The sequence below is a fragment of the Convolutriloba macropyga genome, chromosome 5 (genome assembly GCF_964194025.1).
Source record: "Convolutriloba macropyga chromosome 5, txConMacr16.3, whole genome shotgun sequence".
Classification (NCBI taxonomy): Eukaryota; Metazoa; Xenacoelomorpha; order Acoela; family Convolutidae; genus Convolutriloba; species Convolutriloba macropyga.
This window is the reverse complement of record NC_134472.1, coordinates 22,537,535-22,563,997: the sequence shown is the minus strand read 5'-3', so window position 1 is coordinate 22,563,997 and position 26,463 is coordinate 22,537,535. Positions and strand designations below refer to the sequence as shown.

The following is a 26,463-nucleotide window of genomic DNA, read 5'->3' as shown; positions in this document are numbered from 1 at the left end:
TCCAAACAATGCTTACGAAATAAAGATTTCTAATTGACCCAACAATTACCGGATATCAGATGTTAGCAGCAAGGGTGAAAAGCTTTTAGTTGCTTTGCCATTTTTCAGCCTTTAACTTTAATCGAGCGGTTCTCTCAATTTTCAGATTTTTTTAAGCCATTTGAAAGATGAAAAACACCCACAAGGAACAAAAAGACAATATTTTGAATTAATTTCTACATCACAAAAATTGGAAAACTAAACAATCATCTTTTCAGTTTTCAAAGCGATTTTCAGATTTGTGCAAAACGAGGGCTCTAAAACTGTCACGCAATTAGTAATGGTATTACATAATCAGTTATAAAGTTAATGTCAAAAAGCTGTTCAATTTCTACCAAACACAAACGGAAGTTGCCATCACTAAGCAGCAGATATAAACTTACATATCCAATCAAGGGCTACGCAATAGTATATTTGACTAGTGTTGTCCAAAATAGTTCTGGCGAGATATTTGTTTATGTGCTATGAACTCAGCCGTCGTCACTTAGCAGCTTATGACAACGGTAGACGGAGAATTCGACGTCTCGGCTCAATAAATTGGATGCAACCCAACTCTTTTCTCAATAGGTCGAAGGGCAACAATCTAGTTAGTTACAACTGACAATAGTGGAACGAACTAGCGATTTAGATTTAAACCAGTTAGATTTGTCAGCGAATTGATCCTGAATTTCGCCGTAAATTTCCCAATGTTTTGTTTTGAATCTTGTAGGTCACAACTTACGATTTAAATTTTTTTAATACGTCCGAAACTATGATCGATTTATCGAATTGAGCACCCGTGGTTAACTAATAGGGACTACTGGCCATTGCCGTCAGGACATTTGACAAACAATTTTGATGAACTAGAATACTCAATCGAGAAGTGAAATTTTTTGCGCACAAAATTTTGAACAAAATTTATCAAAGAATAATTTGTGAGAAACCAATCACGTTTAAACGATTTAAATTTTTAAACATTTGCACAGGAGATATACATTTAATACCTACCTATATAATCAAAAGTAGTGCAAATTAGCGATAAGAGTTCAAATAATGCTGTATTCACAGAAATATAGTTTTTGTATCAAGTTTGTCATGTTGATGAAGTGAGAAGATCAATCATCAAGAGTCTGTGAAGGATGGCTTCCTCTTCTCTTGGAATGCAGTCATACCTTCTTTGTTGTCATTCTGAACAAAACATAACAGCCTATTTGATAAGGTAACAATTCTTTCCTATCCTTCTTATCGTCAATTTTTCTGGGCTATCCCGAGACTGGACTCCAATTTCATCATAGGAATTAACATGAAACATAATAGCACCTATTGCACCTATTGCTTCTAGTTCACAAAAAGACACCGATTTTCAGCTGACCATTTGATACTGCAGTATTACAGCTTATGTGAAACGTGATAGCAGTTACTTCTAGTCTGCCGTGTTAAATCATAGCAACAAGGTGTATCGATAATGTTACAATCCGTCATATGCCAATCTCCAACCAAAAGTCAAAACTACAATTATTTATCTAAATAAAATAATCCTCCTCCTCCTAAAAACCATGAAGACCAGCAATGACAGTAAATTCATGCTCCACGTTAAAGTTCTCCCCATTCCGACCCAATACTTTTTCATACTTCCACCAAACAAAATAATTTAAGATCTAAAGACCGCTTAACAGAACTAATTCAATTAAAATTAATTTTGATCTTTATGAACGTTCAAATCAATTTAAAAAATCGAGATTAGAAAATTAGGACAGATAATCAAAACGAGGAAAACCTCGAATCAATACATTTCTTTTGAATTGACAGAAAGGTGGAAATGGACGCGTTTTAAAACCTATCCATTAACCCAAACCAATATCTCTAAAAAGCTATCAGAGTCTCAAAAAAACCCAAGGAAAAATTATAAAATACGGAAATAAAAAACTTTACCTCGGACAAGGCCATTATGAACTTTGAACGTTTACTTCAAGAAAGAAAAACCAGTTAAAACTTGACCTTTTCACTTTGAAATTAGAACTTCACAGCAATTTAAGGACACTATGCACTATGAAATACTTCTAACTGCTCTATTAACTGCTCTCAAATACCCTTCAATTAGAGTGGTACGCTCACTTGACCTTATCACTTCGAATTAAAGGAAAGAAAAGTCAATTTCAAAGTGAGGAAGTCATTTTTGAGAAAGGCAAGTCAAATGTGACCAAAACCTTATTCACGCGAATGAACAAAAACTCACATTCACTAAGAGATAAAAAAGACGTCATGTATGCAATTCAGTTGAAATTGCACGAACGAATGAACAAAAATGGTCGTAGTAAAAATCCTGACGACGAAATAAAAAAACCCAGCCAAGGCCAATAATAGCCCCAGCTATCGCTCTGCGGCTATTAAAAAAACTTTTCTAATGCCACTTTTTCTCAAAAAAAATTATGCAATTACTTTAGTTAAATCCGAACTCTTTAATATCTCAAGTCTTCTTGTAACTTATAGAACGATATATAGAACTACAATATACTTACACAAGTGTTATTAGAAAAAAAAGACAAACTGGAAGTTTTTGAAATAGGAAACTCAAATTTGACTGATAGTTTATCAAATAGATACCTTGATTTGTCTTCTATATTGATTCCTCTTCTCAAGAAACGAGCAACAATGACACTAACGAACGTTGGTTGTTAGCGATTTTAAAAAGCGACGCACAAAACTATCCAAACAAGTTCCTAAAAATTCAAAATATTACTTGGTTCTCAGAGAATGAAGAATTAGATCCTGTCAGACTTTAAAAAACTAGTAATCAAACGAATGAAAAACAAACAAATTCTGGTGGCTAACATAACCAAAGAAAAATGATCCGAAATTCGGACTTTTTGATGATACCTTATCTTTCAGCAAAAATCTTTTCGATGGGCCAAAATTGGCTTCTTGATGGGCAAATGTTGGGCTGATATAAAGTTCCTAACACCCATGTAACAATAGAAGAAGCGTTTGCTTTCTCTCGGTAGACTAACCTAATTTCTTCGAACTTTGTTTGAGGGCGATTACTTTTAGATTCATAATTTAACGGGGAAAAGGAAGATTCCACAATTAGATGTGTTGTGTTGAAACTACTTACAGTGGCAAATGAGAACTGGTACAGTCTCCTCTCGAAGTGACAGCCCTCACTTAGACTCATCTCAAAGGCTGAAACAACACAACACGCATACAACAACTCTATACATAAGATCCATAACTCATTTTAATAACCCGATTGTGAGTGTCAATTGACACAAATTGGAGACTCCATTTTGCGGGCGCTTTTTCAGATAGCTTGATGTCCAAATCAAATTAAACGCTTTTATCAGATTATTAACTAGCCTTGGTTGATTGCACAAACTGTTTTAGTTATCGCTATTATTAACCTTGGCTCTGATAAGATCTTGCTTGCTAATGAGGCACGAATTTCTTGCATTTCTAGTTTCCTGGACATGTTTTAGGATATTTAGCTGTGCCCATGTTTGTAACCTTTGTACTATCAAAAAAAAGATCTAACATTGAATACTGGGAATAATGGCGAACAGAGGGTTTACCAGACAAAGAAAAAACAATGGTTCCTCCAACCATTACACAAATAGTGTGCGGTAAAATAACATGTTTAAATTATTTGTTACTGTACCGTTATTGACAGATTCTTTGCACATCATGGCGATCATTTTGGGCATGTTGGCTATCTTCTCAGCAGTCTGGATGCTCTTCTCAACCAGTTCACTCGAAGGGTACACTGCACTGACCAGACCTTTCCTCTCCGCCTCCACAGCTGTCAATCTCTTCCCACTCAACACCATCTCCATAGCAAGAGACTTCCCAACTGCACGAGTCAACCTCTGTGTACCTACAATTGGAATAGACTGAACAAGATTTTCATTGTCGAATTCATACAAGCTACACAGCAAATAAGTCCTCTGAAGAAGTTTCTTTTCCTCAAGAAATGTCTCTATCGATTAATTATGTGAGACGAGCAAACAAGCATAACTTCGCACTACCTTTGCAGCTCTAACAATTAAAACAGCATACAGAACTAATTGTCCTCCTCCCTTCGTTTGTGGTCATATAACTTATAGCCCCCCGTTACCGTAAATATACCATGATGGGGGCTCATAATTTGAAAGATCCGAATTAATAAAGAGCCAAATAAGTTGATCAAATCTATCAACTTTTATTTTTATTGCTTTATCTTCCGTAGTTCATTTTTTCACGTTTCCTCTGAAAGCACTTTAGAATTTGTTCACACATTCTGCAAATGTTTTTTGAAGAGTGAATTACTGAAAATATTAACCACGCACGTGCCAACCACGGCCACGCATGTCGCTTCAACAAGTTCAGATGCAAGTTTACACGTATTGCTCACGTATTATAATAACTCCACCGTGCGTCAAGTATAGTCATTCATAAAGAGCTGCCAAAAATTGCTTGCAGCCTAAAAATGGATTCTACAATCAGAAAACCGTGAAAGTAAGACAAGAGCAATTACTCGCAAACGATGCCTTAGCGTCTAGAACTCTGGAACACAAATGAAAGGTGGCATAAAAGAAACAAGGATGCTCGCTAATGTGCGTTCGCACATGATGTTCCGACCCGAGCTCATCGACATTTTTGACTTAATTGTCAACCTGAAGAGATAATCAAAAATAGATATTTGAGTTCAAAAAATCGTAAAACAACCGAACTACTAATTGATGTACATAACACCATGTCCCGATGCAGCGCTCACAAAATCTGCCACAAGAAAGACTACGAGGAAAAAAACAAAGGACAAAATAAGCAAAAATATAATTTTTTTTAGCGAATGTGCTAGAAGAAAAAAGAAACTCAAATATTGACCACTCACATAACTTTTATGAAAACGCATATTGTCCAACAAACAAAACATCAGTTACGACATGATATCAGTGGAAAATGGTTTTTGAATTACAAGAAATGGAACCTCTCATTGATGAGTATGAGTTACAAGTTGACGAAAAGAACAAAAACTGAAAAATATAAAAGTCTTTGAAATCGAACAAAATCATAAACTTTAATAAATTTCGCTATAAACTGACTGCATTGAGTAACATCATTTTTTCAATCCTTAATTAGAAGCCTATGAGACCAGTCAACATTTTACGAATACACGAAGAATTAAAAAAAAGCAAAACAGCAAGTTCAGAAAAAAAAATGAGCGAGAAAGGTGTCGAACCGAAGAATAGAGAAGACTTTGGATTTTTTTTTAATTTCATATACTTTTTAACAGCATTGGGGTTGTTCTTTTCTTAACAATATGACTTTAAAAGTATAAACAAATATAATAAAAACACGAAGTTTTTGAGTAAAACAGTTATATCACAGCCATTAAATTCAACAGCTTTCAACGCCAGTCAAAAATACGCTAAATTAGGCCTCAATGAGAAAGAAACTATATTTGTCAAATATAAGTCATCAAGTGGACATCACAATAAGTCTTATGATTATGAAAACAACAACAAATACATGCAAAAACCAAAAACTCAGAAAAGTGCGAGAGGCAAGTTTCGAAGCTATTGAAACCATAAGATTTTCTCTGAAAACTTTATCTGTGAACCATTGGACGTCTTCTCTAAGCCAATGGGACTTATCAATGTTGGGTTAATGAGATAACACTTCAAAAGGAACCAAAATTACAAAAAAAGCCAAAATGAAAACTCGTGACACCGAAGTCATAAAACCAAAAGTTAGTAGTTAAAACCGCTAACAGATTAATTTTGTATGCAAAAAAGGAGAGGGGTTCTGTCTTTACTGAGATTGACTTACAGTTTATGGAACTAGGTTTAATAAAGGTTGGTGTTCAAAAAAAATTCGATTTATTTTTAAAACTCTGAACAGCCACTGAAGTCAATAGCTGTCGGCAGAAGTCAATAAATACGCAGTTATTCCTCAATGATAATATAAAGATGCTCGTCAATCTTAAATCATCAATAAGACATCACAAAAGTCTTAAGATTATGAAAAGAACAACAAAAGCAGGCAGTAACCAAAAATTCTGTAGAAAAGTTCAAGAAAGTGTCAAAGCCATTTAAACCGTAAACTTTTCTCTGAAAACTTTATCTTTGATCCGTTTAAAGTCTCCTCAAAGCCTCTGGGAACTACAAATATTAGGATACTCTGATAAAAAAAAGAAATGTAATCAAAATTACAATAAAAAACGTCAAAAAATTAAAATTTATAAGAACTCGTGTTATTGAAGTCATAAAACCAATTGCTGGAAGATAAAACCGCTTACCAGGGTAACTCTGACCTACAGTTCACGAAAATAAGTTTAAGGTTGGTAAATGTCCAAAAAAATTCCGAAAAAAATTATTTTTAAAGTGTTAACAGCCATTAAATTCGAGAGCTTTCACTGCAATCCAAAAAATACGCTACGTTATGACTTGATGAGAAGACACAAATGTTTTTCATCAGTATGTTATCAATGAGACATCACAATAAGTCCTATGGTTATGAAAACAACGACAAATACAGGCAAAAAGCAAAAAAATTCAGCAGAAATGCAAATAGAAAGTGGAAGCCATTTAAACCATAATCTTTTCTCTGAAAAATGTCACTATGATCCATGGGACGTCTTCTCTAAGCCAACTATCAATATTAGGATAAATGAGTTTAGATTTCAAAAGGAACCAAAATTGCAAAATCCAAATTTTTTTGATATGAAAACTCGTGTTATTGACGTCATAAAACACATAGTTAGCAGATAAAACCACTTACAATTTCGGTTGCTTTATAAGGAACGTCGTTCTGTCATTACTGATACTGGCTTACTGTTCATGAAAATAAGTTAAATATCGGTTAATATTGAAAAAAAATTCGAAAAATTGTTTCTTAAAGTCTTAGCAGCCATTGGCTGTCCACTCACAGAATCATAAAGGTTTACCTAATGCACATTAGGAAATCAATCGCCCTTGTAGTTAGTGAGTCTATGCCATACGACTCCCAAAAATTATTAAGATCTCAAAAAGAAAATCAAAATTTCACTAAAAATTTCAAAAACCCTGAGTTGAATACAAAAAAAGCACATGAGTGATCCCTTGAGAACAAATATTTTGTTCATTGGGATTCAGTTTACTGTAAATGAGGTTTGTCATTAACAGAACCTCGATATGAAAAGTGACTAGTCTCTAAATGACTAAAATGACAATGATGAATAGGAAAATTTTTCTAAAAAACAGCTCTCAAATTAAACTGGACTTTTTTTTATAGTAAACATTCCCATGAGACCAGAACTAGCCTTTTTATCGGTCTATTGGTAGCACAAGATTGATTCATTTTGTAGCGTGAAATGTAATTTTGAAATAATATTTTAATAGAAAGGCCTTAATTTCAATTAAAATTTCGCTAAAAGTGAACAAAATTATGCTAAAAGTGAACAAATATCACACAAAACTCACAACTTTAAACCTCGATAACTCCTCGAAAAATACGAAATTCGAAAAAATCTTTTTAATTTTGAATTCTATGCTGGACGAGCGTTTTAATGATACCACTCACATTTCTCTACGATGAATATATCGATCAGCCAAAATTGACTGAACAAAAAAAACCATTTGAGTATATAGTTACTCCCCCACAAGTGGGTCGTAACAATAATCCGAAAAGCAAAGTTTGTATTTCAAAAGCCGTTCATAGGACAAACCGCAAAATATTAGCCTGGAACGGCCATGATTACCAACTTTTGCTTCTCGAATCAATTGAAAACTGAAACAACTGATTTCAGCAGGCGAATTCTATATTGCACTTGTCAAAGCTCTCTGTAGCAACCAAAAAAGAAAGAAGTGTTCCTTAACGCAAATAAGGAAAGTAAATGGACGCCAAATAGTGAAAAAACTCGAGAAGCCAAAACTTATACCAAAAAATGTTCAGAAATATTCGGTTAAGAATTGTTAGAGACGCAGAAGTGATAAATAAATCAACTATTTATGCCCAGCAACTGCGAGTCAATTTCCATTACATGATTTCTCAAAATTTGCTATTCATCAACTTCCCCTTACAATTCAATGTGTAAAAATAATGGGATCTATACAGTTTAGGTGCCTGTCTTTCAGAAACGAGATAAACAGGTAAAACCCGAGGACATTGTATCTGAGCAATTCTCCGAGCGCCTTAATAGTCTCTAAGTATGTAATTCACAGAGACAGCTGAGAAGCCATCTTTTTAGTACGACGAGCAATTCTTGGTGTTTTAGAGCCAGAAACCCTCTACATCCAACCTCGTTTCTAGTGGGACGTTATATCCGATAAGGTATATAGAGCGGATATTTTGGTCTTATTCCACAAGACAGTGTTTAAACAATCTTCGAATGTCAATTTGTTATCATGATTAATTCCTAGATTTCAGCAGCATTGAGGTCATATAGCGTTATATTTGAATTAAGTATCCAACTTTGGTTCGTTTTTGCCAGATACCAGAGCAGTTTTCTTTTATCATTCATCTGATAATTTAGTTGATTTACTTCTAAATAACGATCTGTTTTTAGCAAAATAATTTGAGATTTTTCTCGGGACAATATTGACTTAAAAAAACTACTATCGTCCGCAAATTGGACAACATCACAGTCATCTCTAAATTCTTTCAATAAATCAGTAACATAGAAAACTGGATGTTCTAAAACTATGCCCCGAGGAACACCATTGTGGACAAGAGGTTTGCCACGAAATTGTAACTGATTGTACCGCAATGCCATTTGTCTCTCGGGAAAGTACTTAAGAGCCATTGCTTTACAAATTTAAATAAATGCATTCTAAGAAAATCTTTTGAGAAATGGAGTCAAAAGCTTTTGCAAGATCCAAAAAGATGGCCACAGGACTTTAATCATTTTCAAAATTTTCAATCAATCACTGTTTTTGAGAGATATAGTACAACGTTTGTTAACGATTTCTTTTGAACATCAAATTGCTCCCCATTCGGCTGTCTGTGTTAGCTTGGATGGTCGATTATTTGGATTAGAAGTAGTTCAAATAGTTTTGTATATTTCACAGAATAGGGCGATAATTAATGGTCAGAATGGTTGTTGGTCCTTTCTTGTGGATATGTGTGACTTGCGCTTGAACAATAGTAAGACAATTTTTTGAATAATGTATATTTGCTAGCTTTTACAGCCCAAGCATTCAAAAGCATAGACCTGCTGCTTTATGGCTGTTAATTTATCAATGTTTAGATAAATTGACACCTCGGAAGTTGAATTGTTCAAAATTCTGTTACCTATTTTTTTTTTACCAATTTTCACATTTTCTCCTTTGCATTTGTCCATTTGTTTAAAAGTTTTTGTTAAAAGAGTTGCACATAGTCTTTTCGTCAGTTATGCTGCATCCATCTGCTTATTTCTCCGACATGGCATTGTTGAACGTGCCTACATCCTTTGTTTTGTATATTGTTGCTTGGGGGTTTCACATTTATTTTTAACATAGCTGGCAGATTGCCAGAAAATAGCCTCAATAGATTCGTAGATCGGCAGTCTAAAAAAACAGTAAAAAAGACAGACCAAAAAAATTCGTCTTTTCACTGAAGGCTGATCTGTTATAATTTGATTAAAAATCTGTATAAGTTAGTTATTGCTGCCTCTATTAGCTGATCTCAAATAACCTTCATTTAGAGTGACACACACCCATTTGACCTTATCTCTTTGAATTAAAGTAAATAAAAGTCAATTTCAAAGTGAGGAAGTCATTTTTGAGAGTGAGGTAAGTCAAGTGTGACCAAAAATATAATCACCCTCATGAACAAAAAAACTCGCTCCACTAAGAGCGAAAAATGACGTCACACATGCAATTCAGTTGAAATTGCATGAACGAATGAACAAAAAGTGGCTGTGACGTCATATGGTCGTAACAAAAATCATGACGACGAAATAAAAAAACATAGCAGGACAAGTCCTGACGTACAATTCAAAGAATTTTCATTGACTAAACAGAAAAACTAGACCTAGAATGGACTATGAGTGAACTGAGAAAACCATTTTGAAAAAATCAGATAAAAAACCAGAAAAAAAAACAGAAAATCAATGTCAAAATTCAGCATGTGAACAAAAAACCACTAGCGAGAAATAAAAATTTAATTCAAACAAAAAAACTAGGCCTAGAATAAGCTGTGAAAGGATTGGGAAAACCATTTAGAAAAAAATCCGGTCCAAAAAATTGAAAAAACAGTAAAAATCAGAGTGAAATTGCCGCATGTGAACAAAAACCACTACCGAGAAACCGAATTTTTGTTCAAACACCATTTTCGCACTCTACTTTAAAATTAGAGCGAAAAAAATTCACGCCGCAAAACCACTCGCTTTTCGCTCCATTTCCTGTTTCGGCGTGACCAAAATCACTACTCCAATTTGACTTCAAAAATCATGAAAATGTGTGAACAGATCTTAAAAAAAACATAGCCGGAAGAATTCCGGAAACGACTCGAAGTGAAAATCCATTTAATAGCCATCCAATTACTCATAAGAAAAATTTGACCTCCACTGATTTCTGATTATCTCGAAATCAAACCATAAAACAAAAAAGTAAAAACAAAAAAACAAACCTGTTAAAATCTGAAAAAAAACATCTGATCAAATTTTGTTATAAATTGAGATCCCGAAATAACAATCCCTGCCGAAATTACTTCATCAGAACAACTAGTACTTACTAAAACCACTTAAGCGAATGTTTTAAAAATACTTGAAGCCAAATCATTAAAAAAAAGCTCTTAAAAACAACTTGCACTAAAAAACTGGAAAAATTTAGTAATTTTTTTTAAATATTACAAAAGCATTAAATCCAAAGAAAAAATCTTTTCAGCCAATAGGGTTTCCAGATGCTCGCAAAACAATAGGCAATTCATATTAGGCTAAGAAACTGTCTAAAAACAGAAAAACCCGAAAAACTGCCAAAAAAATTAAGAAAAATAGTTCCAATTTTCGCCTTTTTTTGTCAAATTTCTCAAAAAAAAAATTCATATCCAAAACTGCTCATACTTATTACTAAACAAGTAGAACAACTATTGTGAACAATAAACCTCCGCAGATGCCATAAAGAAATTAAGGAAGAATAGAAACGGCATACAAAAACAAATTGAACAAAAAAACTATAAAAACTAAATGCGTTTTCTTAATAGTACAAGGAAACATAAAACCGAATAAGGTTCGCTTGCAATTAGAGCAATGAAAAACCCGCAAGACAATGGGAAAGTTATAATAGGGTGGGTAAGAAGCTTGTGTAAGATTAAAAAAGAAAAACTGCAAAAAATGAGAAAAATGGTTTAAAATTTCTCAATTTTTCTGTCATTTTTCCTAAGATAAAAATGATTTATACCCACGAAACTTTAATCAATTGTTATCTGACAATTCCTTAAGTAAAAAGCTTCTATTCAAATCCCACTTAAAGCAGTAAAACAAAAAACAGGTAAAAAATCATTAAATTTCGTCTAAAAATCAACAAAACTGATCAAAAATCTCCAAATTAGCATTAAAAATCAAATTAACTACTTGAAAGCTTCAATTCCTATCAAAACAGACCTAAAACTAATACAATATCATAATCAAACCTCATAACCATCAAAAGTTGCAAAAAACTGCTTTTAAATGCCGCACGTGAACAAAAAAATTTCGCTCGCTTAGAGAAAATTTTTTCACACATCAATTTCCCGCTCTCTCAAAAACAGCGGTATGAACAAAAACCACTCTCTTTTCGCTCCGCTCTTCACTTTTGTTCAGCACCAAAATCACTCCAAATTTTTTCACGCGTTTCATTTCCCGCTTCAAAAATCACTCCAATAAATTGATTAAAAAAAAAGGACTTCTCCAATACTCCTCTTCGAGTCGTAAAAAGACAGCGCCCCAATACAATTCAAATTCTTTGAATTGTAAAAAACCAAGAGAAGGCCAATAATAGCCCCAGCTATCGCTGTGCGGCTATTAATAAGAAGGTCCTTTCTGTTGCTGAAGGTTCAAGCAAAGCATATAGTAGTATGCATGTGCAATTAAATGTATCGTTGTCTTATTACAGCATATGAACACGGGGGTGTCAAAGAATAAGCACCCACTAAGTTGGGGGCCACAAACGAAAAAAATTCCACGTATCATAATTGGTGAGAAAAACCATTGATAATGAAGCATGACAAAGTTACCTCCAGCTCCTGGGACTGTCCCCAGCGTGATCTCTGGTTGGGAAAAGGAGGCATTCTCTCCAGCATAAATTATGTCACACATCATGGCAAGTTCGCATCCACCACCGAGAGCATGTCCATCCACGGCTGCAATTATTGGCTTGCCTACTTTGTTAAGATCACTCCACGAAGCCAAGTAATTTGTCATATAATGCTGTTGGAATGACAAACTGGCCATCTCTTTAATGTCAGCTCCCGCTGCGAACGCTTTCTCATTTCCAGTTATTACACAGCAGCCTATTTTTTTGTCGTTTTGAAACTCCTTCATGGCAGCTAACAACTCTTCCATGAGCGGAGAGTTCAGAGCATTCAAAGCTTTGGGCCGATTCAGCTGGATAAACCCTACGTTACTTTTCTCGCCTTTCTTTGACACAAGAATATTAGAATACTGATTACCGCTGGTTGAACACATTCTCAAAACCGTTAAAGATATCTTACAATTATTTGCCACAGGGGAGGACACAATACAAGAGGCCTTCAAGGACTTCAAAAACAAACCATTCATTTACGAAATCTGAAAACATGACCATAAAAACCGTCAGTTTACATTTTCATAACAAGTTAATTATCGACGACTGGAAAGATCCAAAACTTCAATTAGAAATAAAGTTTCTTGAGGACAGCAGTAGTCGCTTTTTCTTTTCCCGGTTGTTTTAAATCAGGCACTATCAGGAGAAATGACAATTGAGTGGATCAGAACCTCTATGGCAATCAGACGATTGTTTTTCTAATAGATAAATAAGACGAAATCCCCTCATTAATTCGTGGATCTTTTCTGTTTCTCATAACGAATAAAAATTGAAATATAGGTTTCAAATAAACATACATGGAAACCACGTTTTGCAGATAATTTGAGCATGAATGAAAAATTAACGCAAATTTTGAAGTTAATGGTTACAAGAATGAAAACTTTAGTGATGAAAACTAAGCAGGGGATTGGTAAGATAAGTTTGCTAAAATATCAGCTGCATAGGATTCGGGTCGTACAAGAAAACATACGTCAATGCCCCATGTTTTTCTTCATTTGCTTAAACCGCCTCGCTTCCATATTTTCCATCCAATTGAGATACTAGTTATATCTTCGTGCTCCTTCAATCACGTTCATTGAATGCGAGATTTTGAAAACTTAAGGTCTCAACAATTGGCTCCATGCCCTTCAAGCTGATGGACCCGTTTTCATTAGTGCAAGCGAATCAATATGCCTTTCCCGACATCACAGATTTTAAAATTCACATTCCTTTCATTACTGCTGCCACAAAGTTCGCTCATGTAAAATTTTGAACGCTTATAACTCATGCAACTCTATTGATTGAAAGTAAGTGCCAATTAATTGAAAATTAAGTAACAGCACAGACGGAAAAAAAACGAAAAGTCTACGTGACCGAGTTCTCTATTCAATACAGCGGAACATTAGTCTGCAATTTCGCAAACGGCTGCAAAAGAGCTGCACAAAAACAATTTTTACAACCCGCAAACTGAAAACTTGCCTGCCCTCACCTTTTGAGAACGGTCTGAAATCACACGCAATCTATGCGATTGAATGTTGCGGATGCGCTGACACCTATGTCTGTAAAAACCTTTCGAAATAAAACCACGAGAATTTTGGAACACCAAAATTCTTGACTCAAAGGCGCAGCATTTGGTTAAAGGCGCAGCATTTGGTTAAGTGCTCAGGGTCCACAAAAACAATGAATTACAGAGTGATTGTCCAATACACCATCAGTGATAGGCTACTAACAATTGAAGATCTCCATTTAAAAAGTCCGACGGAAGAATGTCGGCTATCAAAAAAATTCGAAAATCACTATGAGTGTTTTAGTTTTGAAATATATTTGAACCATTGGAAAAGAATGCCATGTCTCTTTTTACCGAAACAAGGAAAAAAGTGGCAGAAAAAAGGATGATTAAATTAGATTACAGTTGTTAAAGGACTAAGTCAATGATAAAACTATATTTACAAGCGATTTGGCTATATCTAGCATCTTCAGCTAAAAAGCAAACTAAAGTCAATTTATTTACAATTAATATGATCTCATTTCAATTATGAAACAAAACAGTAAAATAAGTTTCTCGGAAGATATTTTTTTAAACGAAACTTCGTTTAGATCTTTAATTTAGATGCATGATCTTGTCGTTTATCGCTTAAAAGTTGCCTATAAGTTTCTACCATTCCGGTAAGTGTTTAAGACATTTAAATGTTTTAATTCGCTAATACGCATTTTTCCAAAAAAAAGTAACATGACCACTGCTAACTAGTATTTAAATGTAAGCCCCTGGCTTCTGTACTCATCGCGCGTAATCAGTGTTGGCTTCTGTTGTGCTATACGTATTGCTTCGAGAGTCATAAGCTGTTGTGGCACATTGAAATGATCAACTACACGCCGATCAAACGCACGTGCGCTCAAATCAAAATAGATAACTTTAAAAATTAAAGTTAAAATTCTAAAATAGATAAATTTTAACAAAATAGATAAGTTTGAAAATAATTTCTCATTTTCAAAACAACGCATAGATTTGAACAAGTTTTGAAAAATGAAAATATCCGAAAGTCAATATTACAATTCCGAAACCCAATATGAAACTTATTGACGTCATCAAAAAACACAATATAAATAGCTTTGTTTAAATTGGTTTTAAATGACGCTCCAATTCATTGCAAAAACGCTCCTTTTTTAAGTTGACGACATGAGCATATGAGAGAGAGAAAAGACATAATTCGCCACAAGCAGCATATAAATAATGAAACAGAAAATTATTTTAAACTATCAGAATCTTTACACATCGTACAAAAACGACAGGTAAAAAGAGCACCACTTATTTAAACAAAAATCTTTATTAAAAAGAAGCCTCTTTTTCGCCTTTTGTCCAGGTAAATTATCCTTAATTGTTATTGTTGTTGTTGGGGATTTTCTTTACAGAAGGGATTTCTCCCGATCAAAAATAGTTATAGAAAATTAGTCCATGTCATTCTGCACTGTTGACAGTCACAACAGATCTGCCACGTGCAGACATTTTCTGGTTTGTACCGCATCATGATATCATTCCACATTTGCTTTAGAATTCTGTGTTTTAGGCCGTGTTGATTTCTGCGAATGGAATGCTGTGATGAAGTCTATTGGCTATGCTTTGGGTGCGAAAGAAGAATTCGAGTCGTTTTTTAGTTAAGTCAAAATAATCGTCTCTTCTCATTGATCTGTTTCCAGGCAGCACAGGCTGTTTCGTACTTGTCAGTTGAATTTGTTAAGACTTGATAGTAGTAGAAGATCATTGAGCTGATAGTACATTGGCAAGGGTAGTGGATTTGACTAACGTAGTTGTTCGATGTAACTCAGTGTATTGCTATTTGTTATCCAGGACACAACCTTTCGTTGAAACCGTTCCAAGTTTCGCATATTTCCTCGGTTTAAGTTACAGCAGGAGGATCCGTACATTATAAATGGCAGAATCATCGATTTGTAAAGTCCCAGTGTGATGCGCATATTAACTTTAAAGGCTACATTAGTCATGGCACACTTTTATACAAAGTGCACCATTGAAATAGTACATTTATATTCTTAATTCTTATTGGATTGAAATGTTGTTAATTTCCTAATCTTTTGAGAATGTGAAACAATGTAATAATTTTGTTGGATAATTTCGAAATTAATGTAAAGTAGTTTAATATTAATTCACTCAAAAGAAAGGAGGAATGAATTGAAGTTTGCATGATGAAGTTTTTATTGGGAAAACTGCTAAAAGAAATTCTACCATCTGAAGTATGCCATACACCTGAAAGAATTGAATAACTTACAGAAATTGACAGAAATTTACATAATAAATTTAGACATTACCTGGTGACAGGAAAAGAGCAGTTAAAAAGAAAAAGACAAGCAGTAAGGTTTTGAAATTAAAAATGAATTTTAGAACGATTAACGTTAAGCACAAAAAACTGAAGGTCTCAGTTAATCATAAAATTGGGAAACTACAATATTGCGTCTTAAATCACTTACAAACAAACATTCATCTTGTCTATACAAGACGAAACAAATTGCTGATTTACTTCTCAGATTTCAATTGCTCCGATTTTGATCATATTCTGGAAACAATTAAACAAGAAAAGAAAACAATCATGCTCAATGCTGATCAAAGAATAACATTTTGAATTCCCAACTATTTCCTCAAAAAAACGGATTCAAAATTTGCAATAACCTTTCATTGTAATTTTCTAACTTTACTTGAACTAAATTACTTATATAAAAAAACAGAAAATTCAATATCGCTTTTATTCAAAATGATCCCAAAATTATCTGATTTACTTCTGAATAACACACAAAATTTGGATAATGATACAATCTACCCAATGAATTGTGCACTGAAAATTAATCAAGAAACTTGTACTTTATTATCAATTACATTCAACAAGGTTCTCTTTGTCATTACAATTATTTTTTCTCGAGACTTATTCAACGAAGAAATAATCTCTTTTCATTCTCTTGATAAAGCATCTATCCTCTTTCTTGCGATGTATTTTACAAAGACAGAAGTTATTTCTATCGATGACCTGGATCTCCAATATCTCCACTTGCAAAGCTAAAATCTACCAACGAGATGACAGACGTAGCGACGATGGCTAACGCCATCACAACAGCAATTCAAACTGGATTAGCCGCAAAACAGTCATCACAATCTGTGATTCTAAGTCCATTTGAAGGGAAAGATACGGATGAATTCCGTACTTCCAAGGAACAGATTACAAGCTCGGTGGCTCTCGCAAATGTCCCAGACGCATCAAAATTAGACTATCTAAAGTTGCATTTGTCAAGCGGTGCCCTTGCCTATTATCTGGAACTCCCACATATGTCCAGAAATACATTTGACAATGCCATCGGATCCTTGGAAACACGATACTTGAGTCCAAACCGCGTTGAACTTTTCAAACTCAAATTCCAAGAACGTAAGTTTAATCAATCTCGAGAGTCAGCAGAAGATTATCTTAAGGACATTACGTGTTTAGCCAATATTGCTTTTCCGGATGCAACAGGCGTTAATAGATCTGCTAAACGTACCCGCCGAATTCGATCTTCTGAGGGAATAGAAGACTCGGTTAGCTTTCTTCATTCTTCCTTCTAAGTGGATTTTCCAAGTCAAATCGGATTGTATCCGAATCCCTAATTCCTTTACACCAGCTGAGGTTTGGAGGAGACTTCTACACAGGTAGAAGTGGCTTTCCGGTCCTTTGAACAAAACTTTGGCGCATTTTTCAATAGCTAGACCCATTTTGTTTCGGGTGACCCAGTCTTCCAGTGCGTCGAGGTTACTCTGTACTTGATCTGCTGGTGTTCCAATATGGAGTATTTTTAGGTCATCCGCGAACATAAAGGGTTCGCCAAATCTGAGGGCATCTGGCAGGTCGTTGATGTATATGCAAAATAAGATCGGCCCGAGCAGTGATCCCTGTGGGACCCCACTTGTCGCTGGTAAAGGTTTCGATTTGATGTTGTCCACTCGGACAAAATGTTCTCTTCCGTTGAGATAGTCATATAAGACTTCAGGGAGACAACCTCCAATGCCAATTTGCCCTGCTTTTAAAGAAGTTCGTAGTGGGGTGCACGATCGAATGCCTTCGCAAAATCAGTATAGAATACGACAACTTCACTCTGCACGTTTTTGTCCAGCGCCTCGTGTTCGTGTATTTTCTTCAAGAATATCAGCATGTTCGTGTACACTGATCTCTGTGGTACAAACCCGTGTTGTTTCGAGGAAAGAAACTTGGTGAAGTGCGCGGACAGTTCTCCGTAGATGCATTTTTCAAATATCTTGCTTTCAATGTTAAGCAACGACACTGGTCTGTAGTTTTCGACAAGTTTCCTTTCACACTTCCCTTATGTCTGTTATGATAGTTGAATGTTCTATCTACACGCACAAAGAAAAGCTCAGGAAAACGTTTGACATGTCGATGATGGATTGTATATTAGAACCGTTTTATAATACTTCTAACAAGCGCATACCAGATGAATGAGATATTGAAATCATTTTGCTTTTTCAGCAGATCTAGAAAAAGACAAATTGTCTAGATATCAATAAAATGGCCTGGCGCTAAAATAATGAGCGTCTTGAGGCAGGACCCATAAGAGCCTGAATGACCAAATATCCACTTGAAATAGCGTTTTTGGAATTCCCCAAGCATAGGAAAAATTGCAAACCAAACAGGTGAAGCACATAGGATAAGCAATAAAACGGCACTATTTTCTTTATGCCTTCGACATTTAATTGAACCTAGATCGCAATGTTGAGAAACGTTTTCCAGAGCTATATCCCGTAGTGTAAACAAAATTTTGCCTTTGACAGATATAAATTCATTTTTGACACATTAGCAGGAATTCAATTGGACAGGTTCCATTTAAAAAAAAAAAAAAAATGTTGGTTCCATTTGACCAGTTTTGCTAATTCAATTTTAAAGTGGGGGCAAAAGCCCTCTGGAACACCACTGATGACTAGTAAGCAACGGCCGAATGGTGGCTGGTGTAAAAAACAGAACAATAAATGAGGTTGGGAGAAAACGAAAATAAGGAATACACTCACCCCATCATCGCAATAATCCGAGTCAAGCTTCTTTGTGAGTTGTTCATTGTTAAAATTTGCAGCATAAATCATTTAACTAATCGGCTATGAGATAGAAATTTGACAGTTTAATGTTACCATCAAACTTAGAGTGAGAAATGCTAGTACTTTTTAAATTTTTCAAAAAATTGAAAACCTCAAAGGACAACATAGCCAACGGGAAATGGTATTTTATCAAGTTCTATAGAGCCATCGAATTCCTTTGTCGAGAGTATAAATTGATAGATTGGAAACCAAGAGACTTGTGCTCCATTTTAATCGCAATTTTTCCAAATTGTTTTGACAGTGAACGGCGTGAGAAAAGTAGTAGAATGGACTCTGAAGTCCTCTCTTAGTTTTATGTTTGAAATTAGATTTGATGGATGATAGCCGATGGTAGTAGAGCTCTCCAACGTCTCATGTGGAGGGAAACGACGGAAGGTGGAAGAGTGTTGTTGAGTAAGAAGCTGTCCTAGAGTCGGTGAAAGCAGAGAGCTGTGTGAGAATTAAAAGAAAAGATGAGAAGCGGTAATTTTTAGAAAAGCACATTCTACTATGATTGGGAAATGGTCAGTCAAGCGAGAACTGCTATCTCTGAAGACGCCAATGTAATTATCGACATAATGAACCAAGACATCATCCAGGATCTTGCCGGCTCTAGGGGTTGAATGAAAAATTAGAGGAAGGAGATATCACGAGACGAAGACATAGAGAGAGGTAGTTTCCTGCAAACACCTACTCGACATTAAATTCCGGCCAGTGTTGGGCATATTGAGGTCACTCATACTGACTTCAACCTTTTCCAATCATTTATTTGGTGGTTAAATGGAGTCATTGTCTTTCCGATTAAAGCCAGCAGCTAAAAAAAATAAACCAAAAAAAATCTCAAACAGGAAACTTAAAATCAAGTTGTCCGATTGCTTTGAAACGGAAATTTGATTCACAGCCTAATTGTTGTGATAAATTTATAAAATAGTCTCCAAGTGCACCCGGGAGGCTATTTAATTCTGTTTCAGCCCTTGATTGTTGTTATTTACGATGCAGAGAAGTAATTGTCAATTAAAACGTTTTCGAACATTGCGTTCATCGTCAGGTTTAAAAATTAAATGAAATCATTTACAAAGTATATAAACTTGTCTTTGACTATAATTCTAAGAAATGAGTTAAAATAACATCGAATTTTTGAAATTATTTACAGTTAAAATCACATTTACAACACTTTATTTACACTTATTACACAAAAATCAATTCATTTTTTATTCCGGATTTTATGAAAATCCCGGGTATAATGCTTTCTATTCCTGAAAAGGGATTTTTACTTTCATTCCTATCTGTTGGGGTTGACAAAATTTCGAATTAACATGTACCAGAATATTTTTTGAATTTCAAAAAACAAATTTTTGTATTTGAACTAGTACTTCAATGTCTATTCCCGCCCCCGATACTCATCGCGCGTTTTTAATTGCGGTTTCAGCTTTTTGATGTAGATCGTTTCTATCGTCATTAGTTTTTCAACCCCGCGACATGCATCAAGAATCTCCCATTTTACTTTATGCGTTGTACCACAACATTCAACAAGGTGTTTTGATGCTCTGAAATTCTAGTGGTAACATGTCGGCTGGTTTGGCCAACATAGATGGAAATGCATCCATTACATGCCTTCGACATTTAATTAAACCTAGATCGCAATGTTGAGAAACGTTTTCCAGAGCTATATCCCGTAGTGTAAACAAAATTTTGCCTTTGACAGATATGAATTCATTTTTGACACATTAGCAGGAATTCAATTGGACAGGTTCCATTTGACCAGTTTTGCTAATTCAATTTTAAAGTGGGGGCAAAAGCCCTCTGGAACACCACTGATGACTAGTAAGCAACGGCCGAATGGTGGCTGGTGTAAAAAACAGAACAATAAATGAGGTTGGGAGAAAACGAAAATAAGGAATACACTCACCCCATCATCGCAATAATCCGAGTCAAGCTTCTTTGTGAGTTGTTCATTGTTAAAATTTGCAGCATAAATCATTTAACTAATCGGCTATGAGATAGAAATTTGACAGTTTAATGTGACCATCAAACTTAGAGTGAGAAATGCTAGTACTTTTTAAATTTTTCAAAAAATTGAAAACCTCAAAGGACAACATAGCCAACGGCATATAAACCTGTCTTTGACTATAATTCTAAGAAATGAGTTAAAATAACATCGAATTTTTGAAATTATTTACAGTTAAAATCACATTTACAACACTTTATTTACACTTATTACACAAAAATCAATTCATTTTTTATTCCGGATTTTATGAAAATCCCGGGTATAATGCTTTCTATTCCTGAAAAGGGATTTTTACTTTCATTCCTATCTGTTGGGGTTGACAAAATTTCGAATTAACATGTACCAGAATATTTTTTGAATTTCAAAAAACAAATTTTTGTATTTGAACTAGTACTTCAATGTCTATTCCCGCCCCCGATACTCATCGCGCGTTTTTAATTGCGGTTTCAGCTTTTTGATGTAGATCGTTTCTATAGTCATTAGTTTTTCAACCCCGCGACATGCATCAAGAATCTCCCATTTTACTTTATGCGTTGTACCACAACATTCAACAAGGTGTTTTGATGCTCTGAAATTCTAGTGGTAACATGTCGGCTGGTTTGGCCAACATAGATGGAAATGCATCCATTACATGCCTTCAACATTTAATTAAACCTAGATCGCAATGTTGAGAAACGTTTTCCAGAGCTATATCCCGTAGTGTAAACAAAATTTTGCCTTTGACAGATATGAATTCATTTTTGACACATTAGCAGGAATTCAATTGGACAGGTTCCATTTGACCGGTTTTGCTAATTCAATTTTAAAGTGGGGGCAAAAGCCCTCTGGAACACCACTGATGACTAGTAAGCAACGGCCGAATGGTGGCTGGTGTAAAAAACAGAACAATAAATGAGGTTGGGAGAAAACGAAAATAAGGAATACACTCACCCCATCATCGCAATAATCCGAGTCAAGCTTCTTTGTGAGTTGTTCATTGTTAAAATTTGCAGCATAAATCATTTAACTAATCGGCTATGAGATAGAAATTTGACAGTTTAATGTGACCATCAAACTTAGAGTGAGAAATGCTAGTACTTTTTAAATTTTTCAAAAAATTGAAAACCTCAAAGGACAACATAGCCAACGGCATATAAACCTGTCTTTGACTATAATTCTATGAGATGAGTTAAAATAACATCGAATTTTTGAAATTATTTACAGTTAAAATCACATTTACAACACTTTATTTACACTTATTACACAAAAATCAATTCATTTTTTATTCCGGATTTTATGAAAATCCCGGGTATAATGCTTTCTATTCCTGAAAAGTGATTTTTACTTTCATTCCTATCTGTTGGGGTTGACAAAATTTCGAATTAACATGTACCAGAATATTTTTTGAATTTCAAAAAACAAATTTTTGTATTTGAACTAGTACTTCAATGTCTATTCCCGCCCCCGATACTCATCGCGCGTTTTTAATTGCGGTTTCAGCCTTTTGATGTAGATCGCTTCTATCGTCATTAGTTTTTCAACCCCGCGACATGCATCAAGAATCTCCCATTTTACTTTATGCGTTGTACCACAACATTCAACAAGGTGTTTTCTAACAGGGGAATCCTTCTTTTGATGCTCTGAAATTCTAGTGGTAACATGTCGGCTGGTTTGGCCAACATAGATGGAAATGCATCCATTACATGTAACTTTATATACACCATCGGACTTCAGATTCCTGTCAAAGGGTGATTTCAGTGTGGGCAAGCAAGTTCTTAGCTTTCTTGTTGTGAAATTGATTTGAATATCACATAATTTTTTCAGTCTACTTGAATAACTTTGCGCGATGTTTCCTCTGTATTGAAGAAAAAACCTATGTTTAGGTTCCCTTTTGTTAAGACTTTTAACTTTTTTAAGATAATGTTCATATTGGGGTGGTTTTGCTGTGACCTTTTCCTTCGTGACTATTTTATCCAACGTCTCATCAACAATACTGGAAGACCACTCCGTTGGGTATTGATTTTCAGTCCAGATGTCCTGATTTTTCTGATGAGCTACATCAAAAGATTGCCAGTCACTGGTCCCATTAAAAATCCTATAAACAGTCCCTTGAATCACATTTCTCTTATGTTGTAACGGTGCACAGCTACGGAAATTTAGGATTTTGCTGGTATCAGTTAATTTTTGATACCAATGACAGCTGATTTTTCAATCTTTGTTTAGGTTTATGTTTAGATCTAGGAACGCCAGGTCTCCACTTCCGTTTGGTGTCTCAAGAGTGAATTGTAAGTTCTTGTGAAGAGAAGTTGCAAACCCAAAGTAATCTAGAGGGTTCCCTTTTACCGTGCACACTATGTCATCCACATACCTCTTGAATAATTTCAATTCCATTGTGTCCTCTTTTCTACCTTCCAGATCCAAACAATTTCCTGCATGGTCTGATATTCCGTGTCAATGATACCTTGGAATTTTGAATGAAACAAGTTTTTGCATGACTCGCAATCGACTCCTTTCCCTCGGAAAAAAACTCGTCGTTTACAGTCAATGCATATCACCTTTGTGTCAGGTTGTTTGTTTTGATCTCACTTCCCTTTGTTGGTTTCTGCAATGACTTTTTAAAGGATTTCATCCACAAATTTGCCAAAATTACCGCCAGCGAAGCACCCATTGCTAAAGCTTCCGATTGAGTGTACCACATTTTATTACACTTAAAGTGAACATTTGTTAGGGCTAGCCTCAAAAGGCTCTTCATAGCTGACCTCGGAATCTAAGGCACCTCGTCACTGGAGTACAGTTCTTTTAGCGCAATTTCAATTGCCTCCTCAACCGGTAAATTGGTGTATAAGCTTTTTACTTTGAGAGATACCACTAGCTCATCTTCATCCAATTTGGAAGCCTCTAGAGCTGCTCTGGCATCTTTCGAGATAGTCTCAATATTTTTGCACCTGGTAACTTCCCGAAAATGGGAGAGAGAAATTTATTGAGGTTCTCGTAACTGCTACTGGATATTGACTGAACAGGCCGAAACGGCGTACCAATTTTATGTACCTTAGCAAGTCCATAAAGCCTGGCCGGTTGCGATCCAGTTGTCCTGAGCCTGTGATATTTCTTTTCACCTATCTTTCCCTGTTACATTAATTGATGCAAACTGCTATTTATCAGTTTTTCCGTTCTTATTGTTAGATCATCACTTTCTCAATCACGAGGCTCAAACTGACTGGAGCTCAGGATTTCATTTAGCTTATCCGAGTATGTTGTCTGTTTCAAAACACAAAAACCGCAACCTTTATCAAAAGGTACAGCTAGTAGTTTTTGATCTTTCAAAAAATCATTAGTCTTTTAAACCCCTCTATCCATTGGTGTCTCACGTACATTCTTGGTGTACCATTTGGCAGACAATTCTATTTCACATAATTTTTCACCATCAGTGTTGTTCTCCCATAACTCACGAACTAATCTGTCTACATCCGCAAGGAAGTGCACTTCATTAAATTTGTCCCTGACTGGATGCTTTGGACCTAAGGATAAAACGTCCAGGACAAACTTCGGCAGTTCAACACCTTCCAGTGTAACAACATTATTATGAGATCCATTCCGCAAAGACCTGTCTTGTCTCTCAGTGAGCTTCCCAAATTCGTCATTAAGTCTTTTACTAATCAATTCGGATTGATCTCTCATTTCCTTTCTAATGCTGTACGCAACTGAGGGTAATAGTTCTTTTTTCATCTCTTTCCTGAGAATTCCCCTATCCTCTCCAAGTTTTTCCTCAAAAAATCTACGGCTTTGTTCCGCACGATTTATTTTTTTCCTTAAGAGCTTAAGCTGGAAGCTGTGCACCTCTTGATCTGAAAAAACTTCGTTTTGGGAATTCGGAACCTCAAAAAATCCGGAATGATATCATTGTTATTACAGTTTTTCAAAAAATCTAATCGATATTTACACTTTAACAGTTTATTTGAAGATTTTACATAGTTTAGGAATTGTTTTAAGCAGTTGTTTTGCATGAGAATGTATCAACCGTGGTTGTGGTAGAATTTGGCACATCACGCAAGCTCGCTCAATGACAGGGGCAACGGAGTTCTATTGTTCAGGAGCTACACTCTCGTTTTGTGCTCTTTCTACCAGTCTTACCTTTTCTCTCGCCTTCCTCTGTCTATGTTATTTACTGTGGTATAAGAGGCCGGACTTTGTTTGGGTAGCCCCAGTTACCGGGGATTTCAGATTCTGGCGGAAGATATTATACGAGAATTATCTACGATTCCATATGTGGTATCAAGCATATGGCGAGTGAGTTCTCCTCATCTGCTTGATTGTGTCCCTACATTTTTTGCTATTCTATATTATTCTTAGTCAAACATTTGGTGTGAGGGTTCTACACATTTGCTGGACTAAATAGTTTAGGCCCCTGGCAGCCACTTCCAATAGTCCCCCTTTTATCCCAAGTTTCAATGGTGCCCCCATCATCGCCCGAACCTCTCTGCAATATTTGTAACAAGCCTTGCAATGTACAACTGTGTGCATTTTTTGTCAAATGTAAGAAAATATATGTTCATTTTTGTTGTTTGGGAGTTTCAAGTACCACAAATATCAAAGGAAAGATCTACTGAACTTTTGCTGGTTATACTCCTAGCTTTACTCCAGAACTATCTGCGTTGGACAGAATTACGGCCGTTGAGGAAAAGCTCGGTTGTGTTGATTCTTTGATCCGCGAGGTGACAATGCTACGAAATGAGATAGCGTTGATAAAGAAACCGGAATTCTTTTTTCTGAAAGCTGCACACGGCAGGAATTGAAACGACAGCTTATCCAGTTATCACAGTGCGACAGTAAACAAAAAGAGAAAGGCGGATGGTTTTAATTTGAAACTAGAGAAGAAAATAAGATCACCTAAGGAGGTCAAAACGGGAACGAACACCAATCCAGAGTAATCGAGTGTGTCAAAAAAAACCCGAAGCGTCGTCATTTGTATGTAGGTCGATTGAGTCAGAACATAAAAGCATCAAAAACGGAGGAGTTCTATGTAGAAAGGAACGTCAATTTACTTCAAATTCGCCAAATTTTGAATTCAGAAGCTCACTTGAAAGCCTTCCATTGAGTATTTAAGTTTGATGAAGAGAAAGTTGAGTTACCTGATTTCTGGCCTGAAAACGTTACGGTGTCGAGATTTTACCTGAATGAAACCGCTCGTGATTGGCTAAAAAAAGTCGATCAAAATTGACTACTAGCCAGTCCTCCATTAAAACAAAGATACGCGAAAGAAAAATCTACAGAACTAAATGTTTGTCTACATAATGCAGGTCTTTCAGGAACACAACGAAAAATGTAAATGCCCTCTTGGAAGTAAACTAAATTAGTTTGGGAGTATTTATAAAATCGTGGAATACGAACAACTCAGATGACGATTTTATTCTAAAGCAGTGTTGTCCTCCGGGTTTCTTTTCTATTGTGCACCAAGGATGAATAAAAGAGGAGGTGGAATTTGCCTCTTTTACAGATATGATCTCTATTTGGAAAATTTTGAAAAGTTTACCTCTGAATTTTTTTTAATGCTGTTATGCCTCTTTAACTGTTGGTGCTACCAATTATTTAGTAATCGCTGTTTATCGACCACCTGGATTAAATGTTAAATCATTCATTGATCACTTTGCTAT

The 26,463-nt window shown here is 35.4% G+C and overlaps 1 protein-coding gene across 1 annotated transcript; it reads right to left on the bottom strand.

The window, feature by feature from the left end:
* Nucleotides 1-965: 965 nt before the first annotated feature.
* Nucleotides 966-12,737, bottom strand: LOC142339233 (enoyl-CoA hydratase, mitochondrial-like). The gene is made up of 4 exons (XM_075389091.1): nt 12,163-12,737; nt 3,671-3,886; nt 3,131-3,198; nt 966-1,206 (listed from the first exon to the last, which is right to left on the bottom strand). Exons 1-4 carry the CDS (start codon nt 12,704-12,706, stop codon nt 1,141-1,143), a joined length of 894 nt encoding a protein of 297 aa, XP_075245206.1. The 5' UTR covers nt 12,707-12,737; the 3' UTR covers nt 966-1,140.
* Between the last annotated feature and the right edge of the window lie 13,726 nt (nt 12,738-26,463).